Source organism: Elephantulus edwardii, unplaced genomic scaffold (assembly GCF_000299155.1).
Source record: "Elephantulus edwardii isolate Elephantulus edwardi_28Jun2011 unplaced genomic scaffold, EleEdw1.0 scaffold00553, whole genome shotgun sequence".
In the NCBI taxonomy this organism is placed as follows: domain Eukaryota; kingdom Metazoa; phylum Chordata; class Mammalia; order Macroscelidea; family Macroscelididae; genus Elephantulus; species Elephantulus edwardii.
In genome coordinates this window covers 223,541-246,843 of record NW_006400303.1, presented here as the reverse complement: position 1 = coordinate 246,843, position 23,303 = coordinate 223,541, and the positions used below count along the sequence as shown (strand labels likewise).

Sequence of the window (23,303 nt, the reverse complement as noted above, 5' to 3'; positions counted from 1 at the left end):
TTTGTGCAAATATAAACAGTGAAACAATTGTTTATGAAGTCTCCATAGGGAGAAATAAAACTTCACAAAGGAGCACTGGCTAATTCTATATATGTGGCATCATAGACTTAAAAAAAAAATTAGTCCACTTCAATTGTGATTTAACTTTTTAAAAATCCATACCATAGAATCAAATTAAAACTTCTAGGAGTTCATTTTGTTAGAGGTAAAACATGATCATTTTACAAATATTATCATAAATTTTAAAATAAGAGGAAAAAGCATTGTAAAAAAAGATTTATGTTTACTAAATAAGAAATCTGTGAAGTAAATATATATTTGGAATTGGTAGTGAAAATGTAATAAATATATCCAAACAGGCTTCGATATTCTACCACCTGAAACAGAAAATGTAGTTGTCAGACTGAGAAAGAGGGGATAAATAAGGTATACTGCATTGAAACAGATGAGGGAGAGAACTGTTTAAAAGGGATATATGATTAGGTATTATTGTCATGACAGGAGTCCAGAATGAAGGCTGCACAGTGGAGTGGACTTGGGGGGAGGGACTGTATAGCAATGAAAGAATTTTTCTTTTACTTTTTAAAGAGAAGAGTGATTTGGGGGTAAGGGGTGGGCAGGGAGAAGAGTGCAACAATGAACTAATGGAAATCTTAAGTTTCTGTAAACTTTTATTAAAATTAATAAATAAAAGAAAATATAGTCAAAATTACAAATATGTTTCTGCATAAAGAGCATTTAAGCTTAACCTTTTTTTGTATGACAGTAACTTTCTCTTTGCTGACTACCATTCAACTTGTAGAAATGTTTGAGTCTTTGAAATTAATGTTGTTTTGCTGTTGTATGTGACGTCGAGTCACCTGCAACTCATAGCAACCCTATGTATAAGAGTCCTAAATGCTGCTCTATCCTGTGTCAATCTCATTGCCTCTGACACACCTACCCCCATTATACCAGGGTCTTCCGCTCTGGCACTGTCCCTCCACCCTCCCAAGCATGATGTCCCTCTCCAAGGACTGGTCCCTTCTTGCAACATGTCCAAAGTATGTCAGACGAAGCTTCAGAATCCTCACCTCCAAGGAGCAGCCTGGTCTCAACCTCTCTAGGTCAAAACTGTTTTTTCTCCTAGCAGTCCACGGTATATTCAATACTCTTCTCCAGCAACACAGTTCAAAAGCATCAACTCTCCTTCTATCATCACTAGTCTTTGTCTAGCTTTCTGACACACAGCAAGTAAGAATCAGGTGGACCTTAATCTCCAGACTGACATCCTTGCTCTTTAGTACTCTGGAGAGTTCTCTGAGAGATGACTTTCCCAATGCAATTCATCTTTTAATTTCCTGGCTGCTGGTACCAAGTTGATCATGGAGCCAAGCAAACTAAAGCTGTTAACAATCTCAATCTCATATTAAAAGTCTGATGTGTTTGTAAAATAGTCCACTATTCCTCAACTGCATTTGATACCAGTTGAAAAATGTTAATCAGATTACTCAGTAACTGCATCTATAAAACCTACTTTTGTATGAAACAATGTGAATGTAAGAATGTGTGAAACACAATGTATACAAACTTTTATTCAAAATATAAAATTTTAAAAATAAAAAACATAATTTCAGAAAATAAATAAATTAGAAAAATCACAAAACATGAAAATTCCACCATACAATGCATATTAATCCAAATCAACAGTTTTGCAACGTTTACAGTAATAGAGAAGCACTATGAAAAAGGCTGGATCAAATGTGGAAAAATATATTCCGAATAAAAACAATTCTACTATTCTCTATTTTAAGAAACTCTACTTTCAGCCTTTGAAGTGAATTAAAATTAACTGAAAACTAAGCATAATGGTCACCCATAGTGGACAGGGTTTGGTGGAGCTCCCAGATCAAGACCAGCTTGGAAGCAGGACTGGCATCCACTTCCTAAACAATTTGCCTCTGGATACTCCAAGAACATTAGAGAGATGATGACAGTTATAGAACAGGGTTCAGATCTTTTGTTTGGAGGGTCACTATGAGTCATGCTTAATTCGATAGCACTTAACAACAATAAACAGCATGAGAACAGGTACAAATTTAACCCCCAAATTCCATAACTATAATTTGGAGTCCTCAGTTTATGAAGAAAGGGTCCTTTTAATGTCCCTTACCTGAGCTTGGGAAGTCAATGGAGCAGTCAGTTCTATTGTCCTGTAAGGTCTGTGAGTCGGAATCAACTCAGTGGTGGCAGTGAGTGGTGACAGTGATGACTTCATTTGTCTCACATCATCCAACACTCGTGTACCTGCCTCCTTGCATTAATGAATGAAGGAGGCAAAGGCCTGGGGAGTGAAATCAGTGTGTCTACTCAAAGATTCAGAGGCAGGTAAGAAAGGTGAGAAGGGATAGGAAGTGAAGCTTCCTAGAGTACAGGGTCGAGAAAGAGACAAGCTATGAGAAATTTGCTCACCAAGCTGTCTCTGGGTACTGTGAAAGGGAATGGCATGGACAAAGGCTTGGAGGTATGAGAAAACCAGCGACGTGCAGAAGAAAGGCCTGTGATCTCCTTCCTCAAAACCAGTCATTGAAAACCCTAAGGAATGTACGTACTTCTTCATATTTAGTCTTTGGGATATTTCCCCAAGACTCAAAAAGACTTTTTAAACAAATTATTGATTCTCACAGTTTCATCTCAATACAAGCCCACACTCCTATAAACCAGGAGCCCCTTACATGTATTCATAGTTCTATTCTATAACACCCATATCTATAAACGGTATAATGTCTACAAAACTAATTCAGGAAGAGCTTTAGTTCCATAGGGAACTGCACTGCTACCCAAACATCATGCCTCTCTTGCATGCCTGAATCCAATGGATGGAGAGAGAAAGACTGGGACATTTCCTCGCCAGAAACTGACAGCTTAGGGTTAGCTAGGAGTTGGTTCTGACTTTACTCCAATGAGCTTGAATTCTGGACTTAGGAACAGAGGGCAGCAGTGGTCCGTAACAGAATGCTTGCGTTCCATGCTGAAGTCTTGGTGACAGAAATGAGGCTAGAGATCACAAAAGATAATTTGTACGGCCAAATAGTTCTTCACTGATCACACCTTTGAAAGAAAACAAAACCAATTACTATAAATATGAGTCTCACCTGATGGAACACTAAGGAATAAAATGGACAGTATCTGTGGAAAGAGACCATGGACAAACGCCGTGGGAACAGTCCTAACAAGGACAGGGACTGCCTGCGGAACTGAAAGCCAACTGCTAATACACAAGTTCAAACTGAACTTGAAGAAAATACAAACAATTCTACAATTCTAGAAAAGTAAAAATATGACCTTGATTTATCCAAGCTGAATTTAGAATCCATCCTGAGAACAGATTGAATGTACTGAACACTAAAGACCAAAGATATGACAAGCTGTGTGATAAGATCATCAACATGAAAAAAAAAACACACTAAAAAGTGATTCATAAAAGGACAGGAAAGAAAGAAAAAACAAAATGCGTGTCAGAAGAGTCTCTGAAATATGCTTCTGAAACAAGAGAAATGACTAGAAGATTTCAAAGAGGAGTTTAAGATAAAGTAAAATATTATAAGGAAATGTGCATTAAAAACCAAAAGAACAAACTCAGCATTTCTCAAGCTGAAAGAATTATAGAAGAAATTTAAGCCTATGACATTGAAATATTGAAGAATTATGTGGCCAAAATATTAGATGATACAGGGACAATGAAAGGAATGCCCAAAGTCACTGTATCAAAAGGAGCTGGTGGACACTGAGCCATTTCAGGAAGCAACAAATGACTGAGTACCAACAGTATTAAGAGAAGGAGTCAAGGCTTCACTAAAGGAATTTGTAACGCATACAGCTCCAGGAATTAACAGACTATTTGTTGAAGTGTTTAAGCAAAGAGATGCATGTGTTTATTCAGCTATACTAAGAAATCTGGAAGATAGCTACATGGTCAAGTGAATGGAAGAGATCCATATTTGTGTCCACTCCCAAATGTTTATTTAGTACAACTTGGAAGTGACTGAACAATATTAATATTACAAGAAAGTAATATCTTTCTGAAAACTGTTTAAAAAGAGTAGGTGCAATACACATGAACAGGGAACTGTGAGAAATCCAAGCTGCACTTAAAAGAGGCAATGGATCTAGAGGGTAACACTGCTGGCTTCAGATGGTTCTTAACTGTAAGCAGAGAATATCATAAAGATGTTTACAGGACATTTACTGACTTATGAAAAAGCACTCGATTGTATCAATTATAATAAATACTGGCTAATATTGAGAAGAATAAGAATTTCAGAATATTCAATTATCTCATGTAGAACTTGTCCATAGTCCAAAAAGCAGTCATATGAATTGACCAAACTTAACAGTTTGCTATCAGAAAAAGGGTGTGCCATAGTTGTATTTTCACCATACTTATTCAATCTCTATGGTGAGCAAATAATATGAGAGAAACTAGACTATATGAAGACACAGGATTGGAAGAAGAATCAACAATGTGCCTTATGCAGATGCTAAAACCTTGCTGCTGAAAATGAAGAGGGCTTGGTGCATCTACTTCAGAGGATGAAAGAATGTAGTGTTTAGTGTGGATAACATCCAACATCAACAACACAATAATCACAAGTGGACTGATATGCCACATCATGATAGATAGATAGATAGATAGATAGATAGATAGATAGATAGATAGATAGATAGATAGATGATAGATAGATATAGATAAATAGATGATAGATAGATGATAGGGAAAAGACAGAAGTTGTCGTGGATTTCATTTAACTCGGATCCACAAACACCTATGGTACCAGCAGTCAAGAAATCCAAAAACATACTGCACTAAGTAACCCTGCTGTTAAGGATCTCTTTAATGTGATAGAGAGTAAGGAGGTCAATTCAAAGACTAAGGTCATGGTTTTGTTTTGAAATTTTTAGTTGTTTCATAGATTTATAAAAGCTGGATAATGATGCAACACACTAAAAAAGAAGTCTGCCAAAAAAAATCTTATTTATCTATCTCAGGGTGCTCCTTAGAAGCAATGATGGTGAGGCTCTGTCCCACGTACTTTGGACATGTTATTAGGAGATGCTGGTCCTTAGCAGGAGTATCGTGCTTGGAAAGGTGGAGAGACAGGAAGAGCACTCCATAAGACAGACTGGAAGAGTGACTACAACAACGGGCTTACACAGAGTGGAGCCTGAGAGGATGGCTCACTACGTGTCTGAGTAAACTCAAGTACATGTAACAGCAATTGTGGATTATGCCACTAAAGCTCAGAGAGAGATATAGATATCACACCCAATGCAGGGAGAAGCTGTCAACAAGTGTTTTATTGAAATGAGAAGTTTAAGGGGTTATTGCTATTGTTGTTGTTATGTGGCACTGAGTCACCTGAAACTCACAGAAACCCTATGTACAATAGCTCTGAACTCTACCCTATCCTGAGCCAATCTCAACATTTGACACAACTAACCTCATTAGCCCAGTTACTGAGTCAATCCATCTCATCCAGGGCCTTTTTCTCCTGTACTGTCCCTCTACCCTTCCAAGTATGATGTCCTTCTCCACAGATGGTACCTCCTGACAAAATGCCTAAATTATGTGAGACTGACCTCTAAATTCCTTGTCTCCAAGGAGTAGCTTAATTTCACCCACTCTAAGATTGGCCTGTTTGTTCTCCTGGCAGTCCATAATATGTGCAACACTCTTCTGCAGCCCCCCAACCTAATGGCATCAATTCTCTTTCTATCATCCTTAGTCATTGCCCATATCTCTGACACACACCAAGTAATTGTGAAGGCCATGGCCTGGATCAGGCGCACCTTAGTATCCAGACTAACATTGTTGCTCTTCAATCCTCTAGTGAGGTCCTTGACAGCAGATTTTCCCATTGTAATGTGTCTTCTGATTTCCTGACTGCTGGTGCCAAGAGTTTTTACTGTGGAACCAAGAAATCAGCAATTATTAATCTCAGTCTCTTCTCCATATATCAAAATGTTGCCAATTGGTGAGAATCTTTGTTTTCTTGATTGTGAGCTTCAATCCACATTGAAGACTGCAGTCCTTGACCTTCTGCTGCAAGTGTCTCAAGTCCTTCTCACTTTCACCAAACAAGGTTGTGTCATCTGCATAACACAGGCTATTGTCCTACAATCTTGATGCCACATTGTTCTTCATATAGCTCAGCCTCCCCAATGATCTGTTCTGTATACAGATTGAAAAGGTATGGAGATAGGATGCAACCCAAATGAATGCACACCATTCCTGATCCTGAACCATGCAGTATTTCTTTGCTCTGTTCTTACTGCTGCTTTCTGATCCAAGTATAGGTTTCACATACTCCCATCATTCTCAAGGTTAGCCTTTGCATAAAAGGTAATAAATATAAAACTAGAACCAAAATTAAAAGAAGGTTGAGACAATCTGAAGAATACATTGAGACAATGTTAAGAGCATAATCAATGGTATTGATCAATGTCTAGAAACTATGTAATGAAAGAATGATTCACTGTTTATTTTTACCAAAATGAAATTAAATATTTATTCAAAGAGAGAAAGGGACATATAGACTACAAACAAGAAACAACATCTTTCCTAATTACCTGTTTTGCCCAAATATCAAACCAGTTTCTCTTGAGAAATTAGTTACTGAAAATCCTACCCACATGGATCACCAAGGTTCACAGTTAAGACTACACAGCTACCTTGGCTGGTCTTGGGAAAGAAGATGCACATGTGTGCCATCTGAATTCTACAGAGGAAGAAGGGCTCTGCATTGAACTGGGACTGATTTCTAACCACTGTGAGAGCTAGACTTAGACCATCCAAATTATGGCTTTGCCCACTCTTTACCATCCCTGCTGTCCCTTAATTCTGTATGGAGAAAAACTAGCCTAGAAACCTTGAATTTTAATAACATAATGTCTATCTTTACAAAGACAGAGGAGGAACTAAAGACCAACATACATGTCAAAAGAGACTGAATATTGCACTAAAGCACTGAGAAGCCAAAGCAAAGGGAAGAAACCAAGAAGTTATGGAACTGAACAGAAGATTTCAAAGGGCAGTGTGGGAAGATAAGCAAAAAAAAAAAATATAACAAAATGTGCAAAAACCTGGAGTCAGAAAATCAAAAGGGCCACACTTTCTTGGCATTTTTTGAGCTGAAAGAACTGAAGAACAAATCAAGCCTCAAGTCGCAATACTTACGGATGCTATGAGCAGAAAACGTAATGTTCCAGAAAGCATTAAAAGAGGATGGAAGGAGAACGTCGGACCACTATACCAAACCGGCTGACACCAAAGAATTTAGTAAAACACCATATGATAAAGAGCCAATGGTGAAGTTCAAGCTGCTCTGAAGGACTTGGCAAAAAACAGGGAGGTCCCCGGGGATTGACAGCATACTAATTCACCTATTTAAACAAATAGTTGCTGACCTCTACATGTTCACCAGGCTGTGCCAAGAAATCTGAAGGACAACTACCTGGCCAACTCACTGGATGATATCCATACTTACTCCTATCCCAACAAAAGGTGATTCAACAGTGTGGAAATTATTGACTAATATCACACACAAGCAAAATCACAGTGAAGATCATCCAGAAACAACTCAAACAGTAAATTAACAGAAAACTACCAGATATCTAAGCTGGGTTTAGAAGAGGCCATGGCACTAGAGACATTACTGCCAATGTCAGCTGGATCTTGGCTGAAAGCAAAGAGGACCAGAGGAATATCTATCTGTGCTGCACTGACTATGCAAAGGTATTTATGTATGTAGATGACAACAAATTGTAGCTAACCTTGAGAAGAATGGGAATCTCAGAACACCTGATGGTGCTCATGCAAAACCTATACTTGGGCCAGCAGGCAATTGTCAGAACAGAGCAAGGAAACACTACATGTTCCAAAACTAGGAAGGGTGTGTGTCAGGGGTGTGTCCTGTCTCCACACCTTTTCAGTCTGTATGCAGAACAGATCATTTAGGATGCTGGACATTATGAGGATAAACGTGGCATCAGGATTGGAGGAAGACTCATTAAGAATCTGCATTATGCAGATGACACAACCCTGCTTGCTGAAACTGAAGAGGACCTGAAGTGCTTGCTCCGGAAGGTCAAGGACTGCAGCCTTAACTATGGATTGAAATGCAGCATCAAGAAAACAATGATTCTCACCACTGGGCCAACTGGCAGAACCATGAGATGGAGAAGAGACTGATGTTGTTAACAATTTCCGTTTTCTGGGCTCCACAATCAACACTCTTGGTACCAGCAGTCAGGAAATCAAAAGAGAAATTGCACTGGAGAAGTCTGCTGTCAGGAATCTCTTCAAAGTGCTAAAGAGCAATGATATCAGTATAGAGATTAAAGTGTGCCTGATCCTGCCCATGGTCTTTGCAATTACTTGCTATGCATCAAAGAGTTAGACAAAGACTAAGGATGATAGAAGAAGAATTTATGTCTTTGTATTGTGGTGATGGAGAAGAGTCTTGGTTCGACATACCATGGACTGCCAAGAGAAACAAAAAGGTCTGTCTTGGAGAGGGTGAAACCAAGGTTTCCCTTGGAGACAAGGTCGTTGACACTCTGTCTCACATACTTTGGGCACATGGCCAGGAAGGACCAGTCCTTAGAAAAGGACATCATGCTCAGAAGGGGGGAGGGACAGTGCAGGAGAGGAAGACCCCAGAAAAGGTGAACTGAACTGACATAGTAATAGAGTGATGGAGGTATATGTGTCAGAGACAGTCAGATTGTGTCAGGAGGGCTCAGAGCTTTTTTGCATAAGTTCACTATGAGTCAAAAGCAACTCGATGGCACCTAACCACAACATTAAATAGCACAGTTGAGACACTAAAAATATTTATTGAATACTAAAAGATATATGTCAAATGAAAGTATCAATGGATGAATGAAAGAAAAACATACAAAAATGGTAAAAAGCATCTCTTCTGCTGGGAAATGATAAAGAGGTTCTTTATACTCAACAAGATTGACTGACACAGGGTCTGTACCAATGGGGTCAGGTGTGATGGAGACTGTGAGGATGGCTCAGGAGAGGCCAAGGTTCCAATCTGTTGTTCAAAAGATCAATATGTGTCACAGTTCATCATAGCACATATCCACATCTACCCCAGACACACACAGAGTGTCAGTTCTGATTCACAAGGACCCATCAATTAAGTTTCCAAGGTTGTAAATGTGATAGGAGGTTGTCCATCTTTGTCTTGTAGAGTAGCTGGTAGATTTGAACTGATGACCTTTCAGTTGGCAGTCCAATATGGACCTTACTGTACCATTACACAGCTTGGTTGTTGTTGTTGTTAGGTGCCATCAAGTTGAGTACAACTCACAGCAAACCTATGAACAAGAGCTGAACCATGTTCTATTCTGCATCATCCTCACACTTCCTGAGACACAAAAACCCACTGCACTAGTCACGGTGTCAATCCACCTGGTTGAGGGTCTTCCTCTCCTTTGCCAACCCTCCACCCTTCCCAGCATCATGCCCTTCTCCAAAGAACAGCCCCTCCTAGCAACAGGCCCAAAGTACGTGAGATGAAGTCTCAATATTCTTGACTCCAAAAAGCACTCCGGCTGCACCCTCTTCAAGATATATCTACTCATTCTCTTGGCCATCCATGAGCTGTTCAGTGCTCTTCTCCAACAGCACAGTTCAAAGGCATCAATTCTTTTTCTGTCATCCTTATTCATTGTCCAGGTCTCGGATGCATAGCTAGTAATTAGAAAGACTATAGTTGAATCAGACACACATTGGTCTTCAAACTGACATCATCACTCCTCAATAATTTGGAAAGGTCCCTAACTGCAGATTTTCCAGTGCAATGCATCTTCTTATTTCATGACTGCTAGTGCCAAGGATGTTAACTGTGGATCCAAGCGAAATGAAGCTGTTGACAGTTTTCATCTCTTTTCCATCCATCATGATGCTGCCTATCGGTCCAGTAGTAAGAATCTTTGTTTTCCTGACACTGAGATGCAATCCATACTGAAGCCTTCGTTCCTTGTTCTGCAACAATTGCTTCAAGTCCTCCTCACTTTCAGCAAACAAGGTTGTGTCATCTGCATAATGCAGGTTATTGATGAGTCTGCCTCCAATTCTGATGCCACACTCCTCTTCACAGAGCCCAGATTCTCAGATAATTTGCTCAGCATACAGACTGATGAGGCATGAAGAAAGAAAACAATACAACCCTGGTGCACTCCCGTCCCAATTCCAAAAGAAGTAGTGCTCCCATGCTCCATTCACATAACAGCCTCCTGATCCAGGCATAGGTTCCACATGAGCACCGTTAAATGCTCTGGGACATGGCTTGTACTAAGATGGAAGTTATTCCATATTATCTTGGCTTCCATTTAAATAACTGAAGATATCAATAATCACTATAAACCTGAAAAATCGTGGTTTTCAATCTTGTTTAATTTTGTGGATTTCAGGTGTGTTTTAGAACAGTATTTCTCAAACTTGACTAATAGGTAGACCTTATGAAAGAAAATTATTCCTACAGATTCCATAATTGTTCACATAGCATTTCTGAACAATGGAAAATATAAATAGGTCATAAGTTCTGGTTATAACTTCAACATATGATAAACCAACACAAATTCTAAAATAAATAAAATCAGAGTTATCATTATGCATCTAATCTGACAGGTATGTCAATTTACTGAAACAGTATTACCACAGCCAATGTTACAAAGGCTCTTGGGCAGCTCTAGAAGCCTAGCTGGGAGGGAACTGCACTTCTAAACTAATGTTACAATGACTCTTAATCATAGTTCTGTGACCATAAACTACAGCAAAGCCTATTTCCACCAGCTCTCTATGGAATGAATATTGTTTCACTTTCTCAGCTCTGTGTCAGTTACGTGACTACACGTAAACACATAATTTTCATGGTCAGCCCAACTTTCTGTCTTCCTTACACTATAAATCAGGGTCCATCAAGTCAGCTCCAACTCATGGAGGCCCTGTTTGTGTCAAAGCAGAATGGTCACCCACAGGATTTCCAAAATGAGGGAGATCACCAGACCTTTCTTCTGAGGAATCTCTGGGTGGACTCTACCCTTCAATCTTTCAGTTGGCAAATGAGTCCTTTAATATTTGTGCCATTCAGGAACTCTACCTTCCTTACCATCCCATGATAGTCCACACAATGCTGCTAGATGGAGATACAATTATAAATACAAATGAAAAGGCTTAAAATTGCAGAGACAAAAAGTATAATTGAGTGTTTACATGATTCTGAATGTGCTCAAATTAATTTGTTGTACTTTATGTTTACAATTTTCTCAGCAATTTAAAAACTTTTGTATTTTTATGTAAGATTGTGTTGACATCCAACAGCACTTCATAGGCAGTGAAGAATGTGGAATCCCCGAGTGACATAAGTGACCAAGAATTAATGGTAATGAAGGAAGATGTTCATGCTCAGTTGACATGTTTGCATAAACATATGCAACCCTGGACATGTTCACTAGTCTATGCTAAGAAATTTAGATCCAGCTAACTGACTGGAAGAGATCCATATTTGTTCCCATTCCCAAAAAAAAGTGATCCAACATAATTAAGAAATTCTTGAACATTACTATTAATACTACATGCAAATAAATCTTGCTGTATATTATTTAAAAATGGTTGGAGCAGTACATCACAGGGAAGTGTCAGAAATTCAAGCTTGATTCAGTAGAGGCCATGGCATGAGGACTATCACTGCTAATGTCAGATATTGGTCAGATGAAGACAATACCAAAAAGACACATACTTGTGTTTTATTGACAATGTAAATACTTCTGACTGTGATAATTTAAAAAATTATGGGAAACACTGAGAATAGTACGAATCTAGTATACTTAATTGAACCCAAGTGAAACGTAGACCAAGAAGCAGTTGTCTGAACAGAAGAAGGAAACACTGAATGGTTTAAAGTAAGGAAATGTGTGTGGCTGGATTACACCTTTTCTCTATTCCTGTTGAATTGGTATGATATGCAAATCATTCATGAAGGTGGACTATATAAAGAAGAACGTGGCATCAACATTGGAGGAAGACCCATCAACAACCTGTGTTATGCAGATGGCACATCTGGCTTGAATAAAATAAAAAGAACTTGAAACACTTGCTGCAGATATCGAGGACTAAAACCTTTAATATGGGTTGTTTTGTTGTTGTTGTTGTTTTGTTGTTATGTGCCGTCGATTTGCTTGAGATACATAGCAACCCTATGTACAACAGCCCTATATCCTGTTCTATCCTGTGCCAATCTTATAGTCTCTGACATACTTACCTCTATTACCCCAGTCACTGAATCAATTCATCTCATTAAGGGTCTTCCTCCTTGCATTGTCCTTCCACCTTCCCAAGCATGATGGCCCTCTCCAAGGACTGGTCCCTCCTTGGCCAAAGTATGTCAGATGAAGCTTCAGAATCATTGCCTCCAAGGAAAAGCCTGGTTTCACCCTCTCTAGGACGAACCTGTTTTTCTCCAAGGAGTCCATGGTATATTCAATACTCTTTTCCAGAACCACAGCTCAAAGACATCCATTTTCCTTCTGTCATCCCTAGTAACTGTCCAGGTTTCTGACCATAGCAAGTAATTGCCAAGACTGTGGCCTGAATCAGGTGCAGCTTAGTCTCAAGACTGACATCGTTGCCCTTCAGTACTTTGGCGAGGTCTCTAGCAGTCAACTTTCCCATTGTGATTTGTATTTTAATTTCCTGGCTGCTGGTACCAAGAGTGTTGATTGTGGAGTCAAGCAAACTGAAGCTGTTAACAGTCTCAATCACTTCACCATCTTTCATGATGCTGCCAATCAGCCCAGTGGTGAGAACTGTTGTTTTCTTGATGTTGAGCTTCAATCCATACTTAAGTCTGCAGTCCTTGACCTTCAAGAGACAGCACTTCAGGTCCTCTTCAGTTTCAGCAAGCAGGGTTGTGCCATCTGCATAAAGCATATTGTTTATGAACCTTCCTCCAATCCTGATGCCACATTTATCCTCATATAGCTCAGCCTCTCCAATAATCAGTTCTGCATATAGCTGTTCTACAGATGAGCTGTGAGAGGATATCAAGAACATCATCCAGGAAGAATGCAGGGGGTCAGTACAAAAACAGAGGAGGAAGAAAGACCAAGATGGATGTCAGAAAGGACTGAATATTGCACTAGAGCACCAAGAAATGAAATCAAAGGGAAGAAATAAAGAAATTAAAGAGCTGAACAGAAGATTTCAAAGAGCAGCATGGGAAGACAAAGTAATATATTATAATTAAATGTACAAATAGCTGGAGTCAGAAAATCAAAGGGGCCGAGGTTGCTTAGTCGCTAAGCTGAAGGATCTGAAGAACAATTTCAAGCCTCAAGTTGCAATACTTAAAAGATGCTTTGGGCAGAATAGTAAAGGATCCAACAAGCATTAAAAGAAGATGGGAAAAGTATACAGTCACTGGAACAAAAGGAATTGGCAGACACAGAAGAATTTGGTGAAACAATGTATGAACAAGAGCCTGTAGTGTTGAAGGAAGACGTTCAAGCTGCTCTGAAAGAACTGGCAAAAAAACAAGGCCCCGGAATTGAAGGCATACCAACTGACATAGTTCAACAAACAGACGCTATCCTGGATGTGCTCACCAAGTTGTGTCAAGAAATCTGGAAAACAACCACCTGGCCAACTGACTGGAAGAGATCTCATTCCAAAGAAAGGTTACCCAACAGAGGGTGGAAATTATTGAACAATATCATTAGTATCACACTCAAGTAACATGCTGCTGAAAATTACTAAAAAATGACTGGAACAGCACATCAACAGAAAACTGCCAGTAGTTAAGGCTGGTTTTGGAAAAGGCTGTGGTACTAGGGATATTCTAGCTAATGTCAGATGGGTCTTGGCTGAAAGCAGGGCATACCAGAGTAATGTCTGTGTTTAACTGACTATATGAAGATATTTGACTGTGTGGATCACAACACACTGTGACTAACTCCGAGAAGAATGGGAATCCCAGAACACTTGATAGTGCTTATACCTATACTTGGACCAGGAGGCAGTTGTCAAAACAGAGCAAGGAAACACTGCATCATTCAAAATTGGGAAGGGTGTATGCCAGGAGTGTGCCCTATCCTTTTAATATGGGTTACATCTCAAAAATCCTCTCTACTGGACCAATAGGCAATGCCACTATAGATAGAGAAAAGACTGAAGTTAATTATTTCATTTTACTTGGATCCAACATCAATGCCATGGCAAAACAGTCAGTAAGTCAAAAGACACATTACATTGGGGGAAATCTGCTTTCAAAGACCTCTCCAGAGTGATACAGAACAATGACACCAGTTTAAAGACTAAGGTGCACCTAGTGCAAGTCATTTCCATTTCACTTTCTTTTTATGCATCTACAAGTTGGGCAATGAATAAGGATGGCAGAAGAAGCATTGATGCACAAATTCTGCTGTTGCAAAAATATTGAATATCCCACTAAATACCAAAAGAACAGACACTCTATCTTGGAGAAGTGTACCAAGAGTTGTCCTTAAGAGGTAAGGATGGTGAAACTTCATCTCATATATATTGGACAAGTTATTAGAAGGATCTAATCCTTGAAAAAAGACCTCCTGCTGGGAATGATGGATAAGTCAGAGAGAGGAAGATCCTTAAGAAAACGGTTTAACACAGTGACTCTAACCATGTGCTGGAGTATACCAGAGCTGGTGAGGATGGCACAAGGTTCGGTAAGTTTCAGATCTGATGTCCACGGTGCAGCTATGAGTGGAAGCAAACTTGATGGCACCTAACAAAAAACATTTTTAAAATGAGAATAAAAATATTTCGTTTCCCCAGACCCCCAAAATCCCTGTAAAAGCATGGAAGGGAGGGTCTGTTGTTCCTACTTTGAACAACATTTCTTGACATGAAATGTTCATCCTCTGGGGGTAGGTATTTTGGCTTGCTCAGAGTGATTTTTGGATTCATTATACGGCCTTCCAGATTCTGGAGATTGGAAGTGAAACAGTAAGGTTTCTGAAGGCTGCAATTTCTCACAGTGCCTAGCCGTCTACATCAACAGCAATTGATCTTTATAAAGATTTACGCCTTCTGATCTGTGCGGTGCCTGCAGGTGACATAAATGAATCCATGCCCAGCAACTACTCAAAAAATTGGTAGCAAGCTCTTCCAAAGAGAAATGCTTAGTGCTTTACTTCTGAAACATGTTGTTATGTATCATCAAGTCAGAACTGACCTGTAGCTGATCTCTAGCAAATTGTCAGAGGCAGCATATTGCAGGGAAGGAGACTGGTAGATTCGAACCATGTTCCTTTTGATTGGCAGTAAAACGTCTTATCACCACACCACCAGACACTCTGAAACTATTCTGACATGTCCATGTTGAACTTAACAGCATGCTTTTGGCACATCTGTGTATCCTGTTTTTATAAAACAGAGACCCCAAGGAGTGAAATTTAGTTTCTATTTAGAGTTGTTGTTATGTACTATAGAGTTGAAACAAATTCACAGCTGAGCCTCGAGTTTTCACAGTCAATCGCACAGGAGCAGCTGGTAGATTTGGACCATCTGCCTTCGCACTGGCAGCACATCTCCTTACCAGGAAGCCACCAGAGCTCAGTATTTACAAACTGAACAATGAATCTGACTGAGGAAAGATTTCTAGAGAAATAATATGGGTCATACATAAATTCTATTACAGCTTTCCTCTGGAGACAGTGTTTACTTTCCATTTTACAACCTGATAAGAGACTGAGATAGTCAATGAAAAGCAGCCTGAACACCCACAATAGATAATGTCTTCCCTGACATAGCGGAGGGCTGCCTACACTGTAACAAGTCATACAAAGAAAGAATGCACAGACCATCTTGAAAAGAAAACTGCCCCAGTCATCTGAAGACTCTTGGTCAGCCTCCAAAACACTCTAAGTCAAGGAAGACGAGCACAATACATGAGTCCCTTTTTACAGATGGAGACAGGCTACACAATTAAGAAAAAAGGAAAATAGTTCCCAGTGCAAAAGTGACAAATGCATGATCTTGAATTTGAACAGCAACAGGGGAAAATGTAAAATTAAGTTTCTGGTTAAAACACCAGGTTCTTGAGATGTAGTCCTTTCCATCACCTCATGGTCTTTCCTTTTGTCTAAATTCTAAGGGCAGAACAGATGTTCTTACTTTGGCCACTTACATAAAGAAACTCCTTGTCTACTTCCAGGAGTCCACTAATCCCCTTCCCACTGCAAGTCCTGGATCCTATTGTGTGATTCCTGAGGAGTTGTTTCCTTTGCCAAGTTGGGGAACTTTGAAGGCTGCTTCCTACCCCAGAGTGCTGTTATTATTTGTGCCTACAGGAGAAGCCTGAAGGTACTGTTATTTCCATATAATACCTGAACTGATTTACATCTCAAGGGTCTATGACTCCCCCAAATGACAGACCGGACCCCCCCACCCCATGACAGATTGGCCGAAATCTTGTTAGAAATTGTTTGATTTACTATTCCAAGGTTGTTATTTGGTGCCCTCAAGTATGAATCACAGCAACCCTATAAACAATGATCTGAACCTTGTCCTTTCCGGTGCCATCTGCATATTTTCGGACACACTGCAGCTCATTGCTGTAGTCACTGTGTCAATTCATTTTGCAGAGGGTCTTCCTCTCTTTTATTGACACTTTACTTTTCCAAGCATGATGTCTCTCTTCAAGGAATGCCCTCCTAAAAATATGCCCAAAGTATGTGAGACAAGGTTTCACCATCCTTCCCTCTAAGGAGCACTCTGGCTGCACTTTCTCCAAGAGATAACTGTTTCTTCTTCTGACAGTCTATGGAATATTCAGTAGGTTTCTCAAATACCACATCTCCAAGTCTTTCTGTTTCCCATCTCTGCTTTCCTATCTTGGGAAAATCAAGCAGTGTATCACATAAAATTCAAAAGATAATTTGATGTAACCACATTATTACAAAGAAAAGGGTTAAAGTAGAGTCCAAAGAGAAATATAAAAAAACATTTGACTCGGAAACTTAATTTCTGGTCACTTGTTATTGAACCTTCCCAGTGAAATGGGCTTCGGGTTCAACAGCTGATCCTGCCTCTCAATTTTAATACTCACTATAATATGGGCATGCAGACATAAACAGTCTATATAAAGTTCATACATTGATACTCTGGATTCTTCTCCATTAAATTTCTTGGTCTTAAATTATCAAATAAAAGACTTACATTAAATGATGTAACTAAAAATATCAGAAACCATTTCCTTGAATGAGCATCAGATAAAACAGTTGGCCACACAGGACCAATTCTGGCGTCTAAACAGAGCCAGTTCTCATTTTGTCTTGCAAGCCACCAGGTACAGTGACACCTGTTATGGACTGGGCACCCAATCTAGTCTGTTCTTGGTGGGGCTACTTAGGTACCTGAACCAGTTTAAAATCCGTTACGGTACGAGCACCAGCTGGAACCTCATGGCTCTGTCTGTAAGAATAGCTGGAGAGCTCTTTGTAGACGAGAATGATGAGGCTGTGCCTCACATACCTTGGGCATATTGCTAGGAGGGGTTATTATTTGGAGAGGGACATGATGCTGGGAAGGCTGGAGGGTCAGTAAAGAAGAGGAAGACCCTCAGCCAGGTGGATTGACATGGTGACTGCCACAATGGGCTTTTGTGTGTCAGGAACTGTGAGGATGGCACACGATAAAACAGGGTTCAGATCTTTTGTTCATAGGGTCACTATGAATCATACTCAACACAATGGCACCTAACAACAAATTTTAAAAAGGGAATTCTAGAAAGCTTTGCACTGTCAACTCAAAATCCTCTGTGGAAAAAACATGGACAATCTCCTTCCATGCAACTTAATTTCCCAAGAAAGCCTTGGTAATTTACTTCTGAAAACTATCTAATGGAAATTCTGTGGATTACAACAGAATACTTTCTATTCTTTCATATTTTAAAAAAAAATAATGAAGATAGCACAGAATCGGGTAATGTATCATTCCATGGTGCATGACATGAGGTCATCATGAGTCAGAGCCAATGCAAAATTATGGAGCAACATTACAACTATTGATGACTATCAGTATAGTACATCACTCAAAAGTGTGCAAGGAAGACTTGAGTGACAGCTGAAACAGAAATTCTGTCAATGGTATCACGCTTTGTTCTGCAAGAACCAAGCATTCTTATCTAGATCTAGTCCTCTCTAACCCAGGAGGGCATGGACCAGGGGAGGCCACAGCGGATGTAATGGAGTGCCAGGTGGGAAACCTAGCACAAAATGAATCGAGCACCTTCCTATAGAGACAATCACTCATAGTAAAAGATAACATAAAATTCCATACTGAAGTAAGCACCAAAATGTTGTGGAATGAAATGAAATACAGTATTTTTTTAAAAAGGAAAAAACCTAAATTATCAAAGAAAGTTCCTTTTTGCAATACAATTTCACAGTACACTGCATCTCTGGCAAGTAACTCTTTTGTTTTTAAGTGTTCTTTAATGAAATTCTGAGAACTATTTCACTCTGACTGCATACTTCTTGGGACCCAGGGATCTAGGACTTCACGAAGTACCTAGCACAGTACCTGACACATAAAAAGCAACCCAAACATGCTTGGGCAATGAAATTGCCTGAAATAATATCAAAGTCATTATCAATAACAAATGTTTGTGGGTTTGGAGTTTTTTAATTATATTTAGATGGGAGGAAGGGAAGGTGAGCAGTTGTATGAGGAAGTGGAGTAGAAGCAATGCAATTTACCAAAACAACTAACACTACCATGGTAACAATCAGATAAAAGAACTCAAGTTGAGTTTTTTTCCACTTGAACAAGTACAGGAAGGTAAATATTGTACTTGATAATCTCACATCAGCAGGGGTGGAGTTTAGGATTCAAGTCTACCAGGTGACACTGGGACACACTCAACTTAATAACTTTTGAAGTGCTTGAAAACCTGTAACGACAATCATTCCTTAACATTAAGTCCTGGTTTAAACGTGGACCCTAAAAAGTTTATTTCAGTCATTTAAAAGTGTCAAATAATTGCTATTGAGACTTTACAGCTATAAAAAATAGGTATCAGTGTACACAATCAGGCATGTCTTGGAGATCGTGTGGGATACAGAACCTCAATAAAGTGAGCCATGCTATTTCTTTTTATTTTTTTTATAAAGTTGCATTGCTTACCCAATGGGGATGCCTCTCTGGTGGTTCAACTCTACCAGCTGCTCAAATCTACCACCAAGTCCTTGGGAGAAAGGTGGGCAATCTCCTCTTTTGCCCAATCTCCTCCAGCCTCTCTGAAAATCCATTGAGGGTCAGATGTGCGTGGCTTCCATTCCAAAACAATGAGTGAAATGTGCATGAAAGTTACACACTACAGTTTTTTGTTGGTTTGCAGTCGGTTTGCTGTCTGTGTGCACTGTTGCTCTTGCTATATGCCAACAAGTCTTAACAGACTCATAGCTGACCCTTCCACGTGCTTTCAGAGGCAGTAAATCACACAACAGGAGATAGCCTGAGGTTTTGTCCAGTAGAGGAGCTGGTAGATTTGAACTAGGCACCTTCAGGCAAAGCTCCTTACCAGCAGACCAGAGCATTATGAAAAGGTTGAAATACTGCAAGAATTATCAAAATTATCAAAATTAACACATTGTGTTAGAAAAACAGACACCTGCAGACAGAGTTGCCACAAACCTTAAATTTGTAAAAAGAAAAACAAAAACCCAACCACTAAAAGCACACTCCAAAAAACCCACCCCAAAATGCAGTATCTGCATAGCACAATCGTATCGCATATGCGTGTGTACAAACTCCAACACGATGCGATGCACCTGTGCTCCTTTCTAAAAGTGACCCATTTCACAGCAGCTGAACCCAAACCAAGATAGAGATGAAAAGATGACACAAAAGAGAGCATGTTTTTTAGCAATGTTTAAGTATTTCTACTTCCCTGGTGAAGGCACTACATTTTAAATATTGTAAATAGTACTAACAATCGTTCTCACGCCCACTTTCTCCACATAACCCCTTTTATACACCATGAGTCACCTCCAGGCCCAAAGTTCCCTCTTCCTTTCCAAACTAGAATGGCAAGTTGGGTGGGGATGCAAGTGAGCTCTTAGGTCTGCACAGGGAACAGGTGAGCCAGGCCAATGACGTCTTCCACAATTACTTCCTTTTTGAATCTTGGGTTTCAAAATATATGACTTCTCAAGTAAAATAATGTATGTCAGATCTTATTAGTAATTGTTACCAGAATTTGATATCATTCCAGCCCCAATCCAAACAGAAAGCAGGACAGCATTATCCAGCATTAAAGCATCTGTACTACCGAAAAAGAACTGCAAATAGTAGCTAGAAACACACAGTGACATCAAGGCCCAGATGCAAAGGAATCGCAAAGGGTAAAACTGGAGTATCTGTCTCCATGTCCTGTGCTAATCTCTTGTAGACGTCTTTTCATACTGCTGTATTAATAACTTGGTATTGGTTATTTCTAAGCCTTAGGGGCATATAACATATTATCTAACCTGTCATTTTATTTTGTTGTAGAAAAACATAAAATTCTGTAGTTCACAAAATACTCATTTCTTTATTAACTGGGATAGTCATAGCTTTAGGTTTAAGTTCTGCAATCTAACTTCGCAAAGCTTAGAGCTTTAGTTAAAGCTTTAACTTTGGGATTCGTCCTGAGAATTAAAGTTGTAAATATGTGTGCCTAGCAGTATTAATGACCAGTAATATTTGCTTTGAAAACACCAAATACAAAAACTACCACAAAGGATGCCAAACTAACAAACAGCCTGGCACAAGTTGGGATTTGGAAAGGTGATGTGACCACATCAGTTATTAAGATCTGAGAGCACGTCTGCCCACCTCGCAGGCAGAATAGGATCTTCTCACATTGTGAACGAACTACCACGAATTTCCCTCCAACCAGATTAAATAAAAAAAGATGCCTCTGTAGGGCCCGCAGTGCAGTTGTTGAAATTTCTTCCCAAACCCAGACTCTAAAACCAATCTTTTCCACTTAACTCTTAAAAAATTTAAGGCGAATGGGTCAACGCTGAAAAACAAATTCGCAAAAAGGAACACATGACTGATAAAGGTAGGGCAAGAAATGTTACCAAAACCCTTCACTCGCCCGGCAAAAAAGAGGGCCACAAGCGCGCGCGCGCACACACACACACACCTGGGGATGAACTTGGCTTCCTCCCCGAGTCGCGCCTGGAAGTCCTGCCAAGCCCGTCCGGAGCTGGCCACCCCCCACAAGGCGGCCAGAGGCAGCTCTGCGTCCACGCTGTCTGCATCCTCCTCGGGGTCCGCGCCGTCCTCGCTGCCCCCCAGGCCGGGCGCCCGCCGCCCCTCGCCCCTCCGTCCCCCGCGCCGGGCTCCGCGGAAGCCGCGCGCGAACTCCTGGAAAGTGATGGCGCCGTCGCGATCTGCGTCCAGCCGCTGGAACACTGCCTCGGCCTCCGCCGGCCGCACGCGCAGCTCCGCGCACAGCGCGCTGAACTCCTCGCGCTCCAAGCGGCCCGAGCGGTTCGCGTCGCAAGCAGCGAAGACGGCGCGAAGCCGGGCCAGCTCCTCCTGGTCCCCAGTAGTTTCCATAGCGCCCCAAGCCAGTGCGCTCCGGAGCGCGCGCAGTGCAGGCCCCAGTGGACAGTGACAACGGGAAGTCTGGGGCACCTGTTGCCTCCAAGATCAGCGGTCAGTAGAGCTAGTCTAGCTGGTTCCGCCACTTACGAAGAAGTTTGGGCGGAGCTGAAGAGTCTGGGCGGGCCTGAGGCGGAAGGGCGGATGGACAGGCAGAAGGTGCGCTCCGGTGTTCTTTCCGCTTCTTGGTCTCTGCAGGCACAGCAGCGTGGCAAAAGCGCTGCTTACGCCTGCGCTGGACCGCACACCTGGGCATTCGCCCTTGTTCAGCCGGGCCTGGCTCTGCCTGACGGAGGAGGGCTTCTGGGTTCTGCTCTCTCTCTTGGGCTCCAGCCAGAAAATAAATTTGAGGCTTATGAATTTGGGGGCCAGGCCAGAACTGGGTTGCAGAAGTAGCATTGTCAGGCCCTACAGTGTCTACCATAGGTTGGACAGGTGTGCCCAGCGCTCTGCAGGCGTGCTGCTGGCATGTGCGTGGGAATTTTACTGGAGAGGAATGAAGGATAAGGATGAGATGAAGAATTGAAAAGAATGTTTTGTGTATGATACTGCTTCTAATCCTGGAAAACTGGTAAACTGGTATAATATATATACAAATGCTCTTCCAAACTACAAAATTTCCTACAACGCTCCTCTCTCTAAGTTTGATGAATAACTCATTGGCTCACAATAACTTCTAATTAGTTAATCATATTAGAAGTCCCTTAGCTCTTCCAGATTCCCCAGTGCAAACTTTTGGGGGACAAAACAGTCCTTACCTTCTCAATCTGAGAGAAAATGGAAAACTAAAATAGCTCAGGAGGCAGGGTTCTTGAAACAAAGGAGAGGGTAACTTTTTAGTTTAAATAAACTTTAAGGAAATTCTACATCCAACTGAGGTTCCTTTGAGATTTAAAAAATGTATGTAGAAAATGCTTTACTTCTTTAGCATTGACTGCTTAATGAGAACGTGGTTTTTAAATCTATCCTTTTTTTTTTTTCTCTTGTCTTCCCACTACCTGAAGACTTATGTTTATCCTCCCATAGGTTATTCTCATAGGCTATGAAAATGTCTTTTTGGCTATTGTCCACCTCCTATAATTTTTATAGTGTGGAGAAAGGATACAACCCTGACTCACAGCATGCAGGATTCTGTTCTTCTGTTGGGACAACTACTTCTTGGTCTATGTAAAGCTATCTCAAGAGCACAATTAAGTATTCATGGATTCTAGATCTTTTCAGTGTTTGCCATAATTTGTTGTGTTCCACAAAGTCAAATGCCTTTGCATAATCATTGAAGCACAAGTAAAGACTGTATCCTTTCTACTTACTTAGTCACTACTCAACAGCTGGTGGATTTGAACAGTTTACCTTTGGGTTGGTAGAGCACCTCCTTCCTATGAAGCCACCATAGACAGTTTTCATTTATTCTTTGAAATATTATCACTGGCCAACTGACTGGAAGAGATCTATGTTTGTTCCCATTCCAAAGAAAGGTGATCCAACTGAGTGTGGAAACTACAGAACAGTATCATTGATTTCACAGGCAAGCAAGATTCTGCTGAAGATCATCCAAAAACTATTAGAACAGCACATCAGCAGAGAACTGCCGAAAGTCCAGGCTGGGTTTAGA

The 23,303-nt window shown here is 40.5% G+C and overlaps 1 protein-coding gene across 1 annotated transcript in view; it reads right to left on the bottom strand.

Moving 5' to 3' along the window:
- RASEF (RAS and EF-hand domain containing) overlaps positions 1 to 21,646 on the bottom strand; it is an 81,510-nt gene extending 59,864 nt beyond the window's left edge. The window contains exon 1 of the mRNA XM_006903278.1: positions 21,228 to 21,646. Within this exon, the coding sequence (XP_006903340.1) occupies positions 21,228 to 21,646 (419 nt within the window). The remainder of the gene's footprint in view (positions 1 to 21,227) is intronic.
- Positions 21,647 to 23,303: the final 1,657 nt, after the last annotated feature.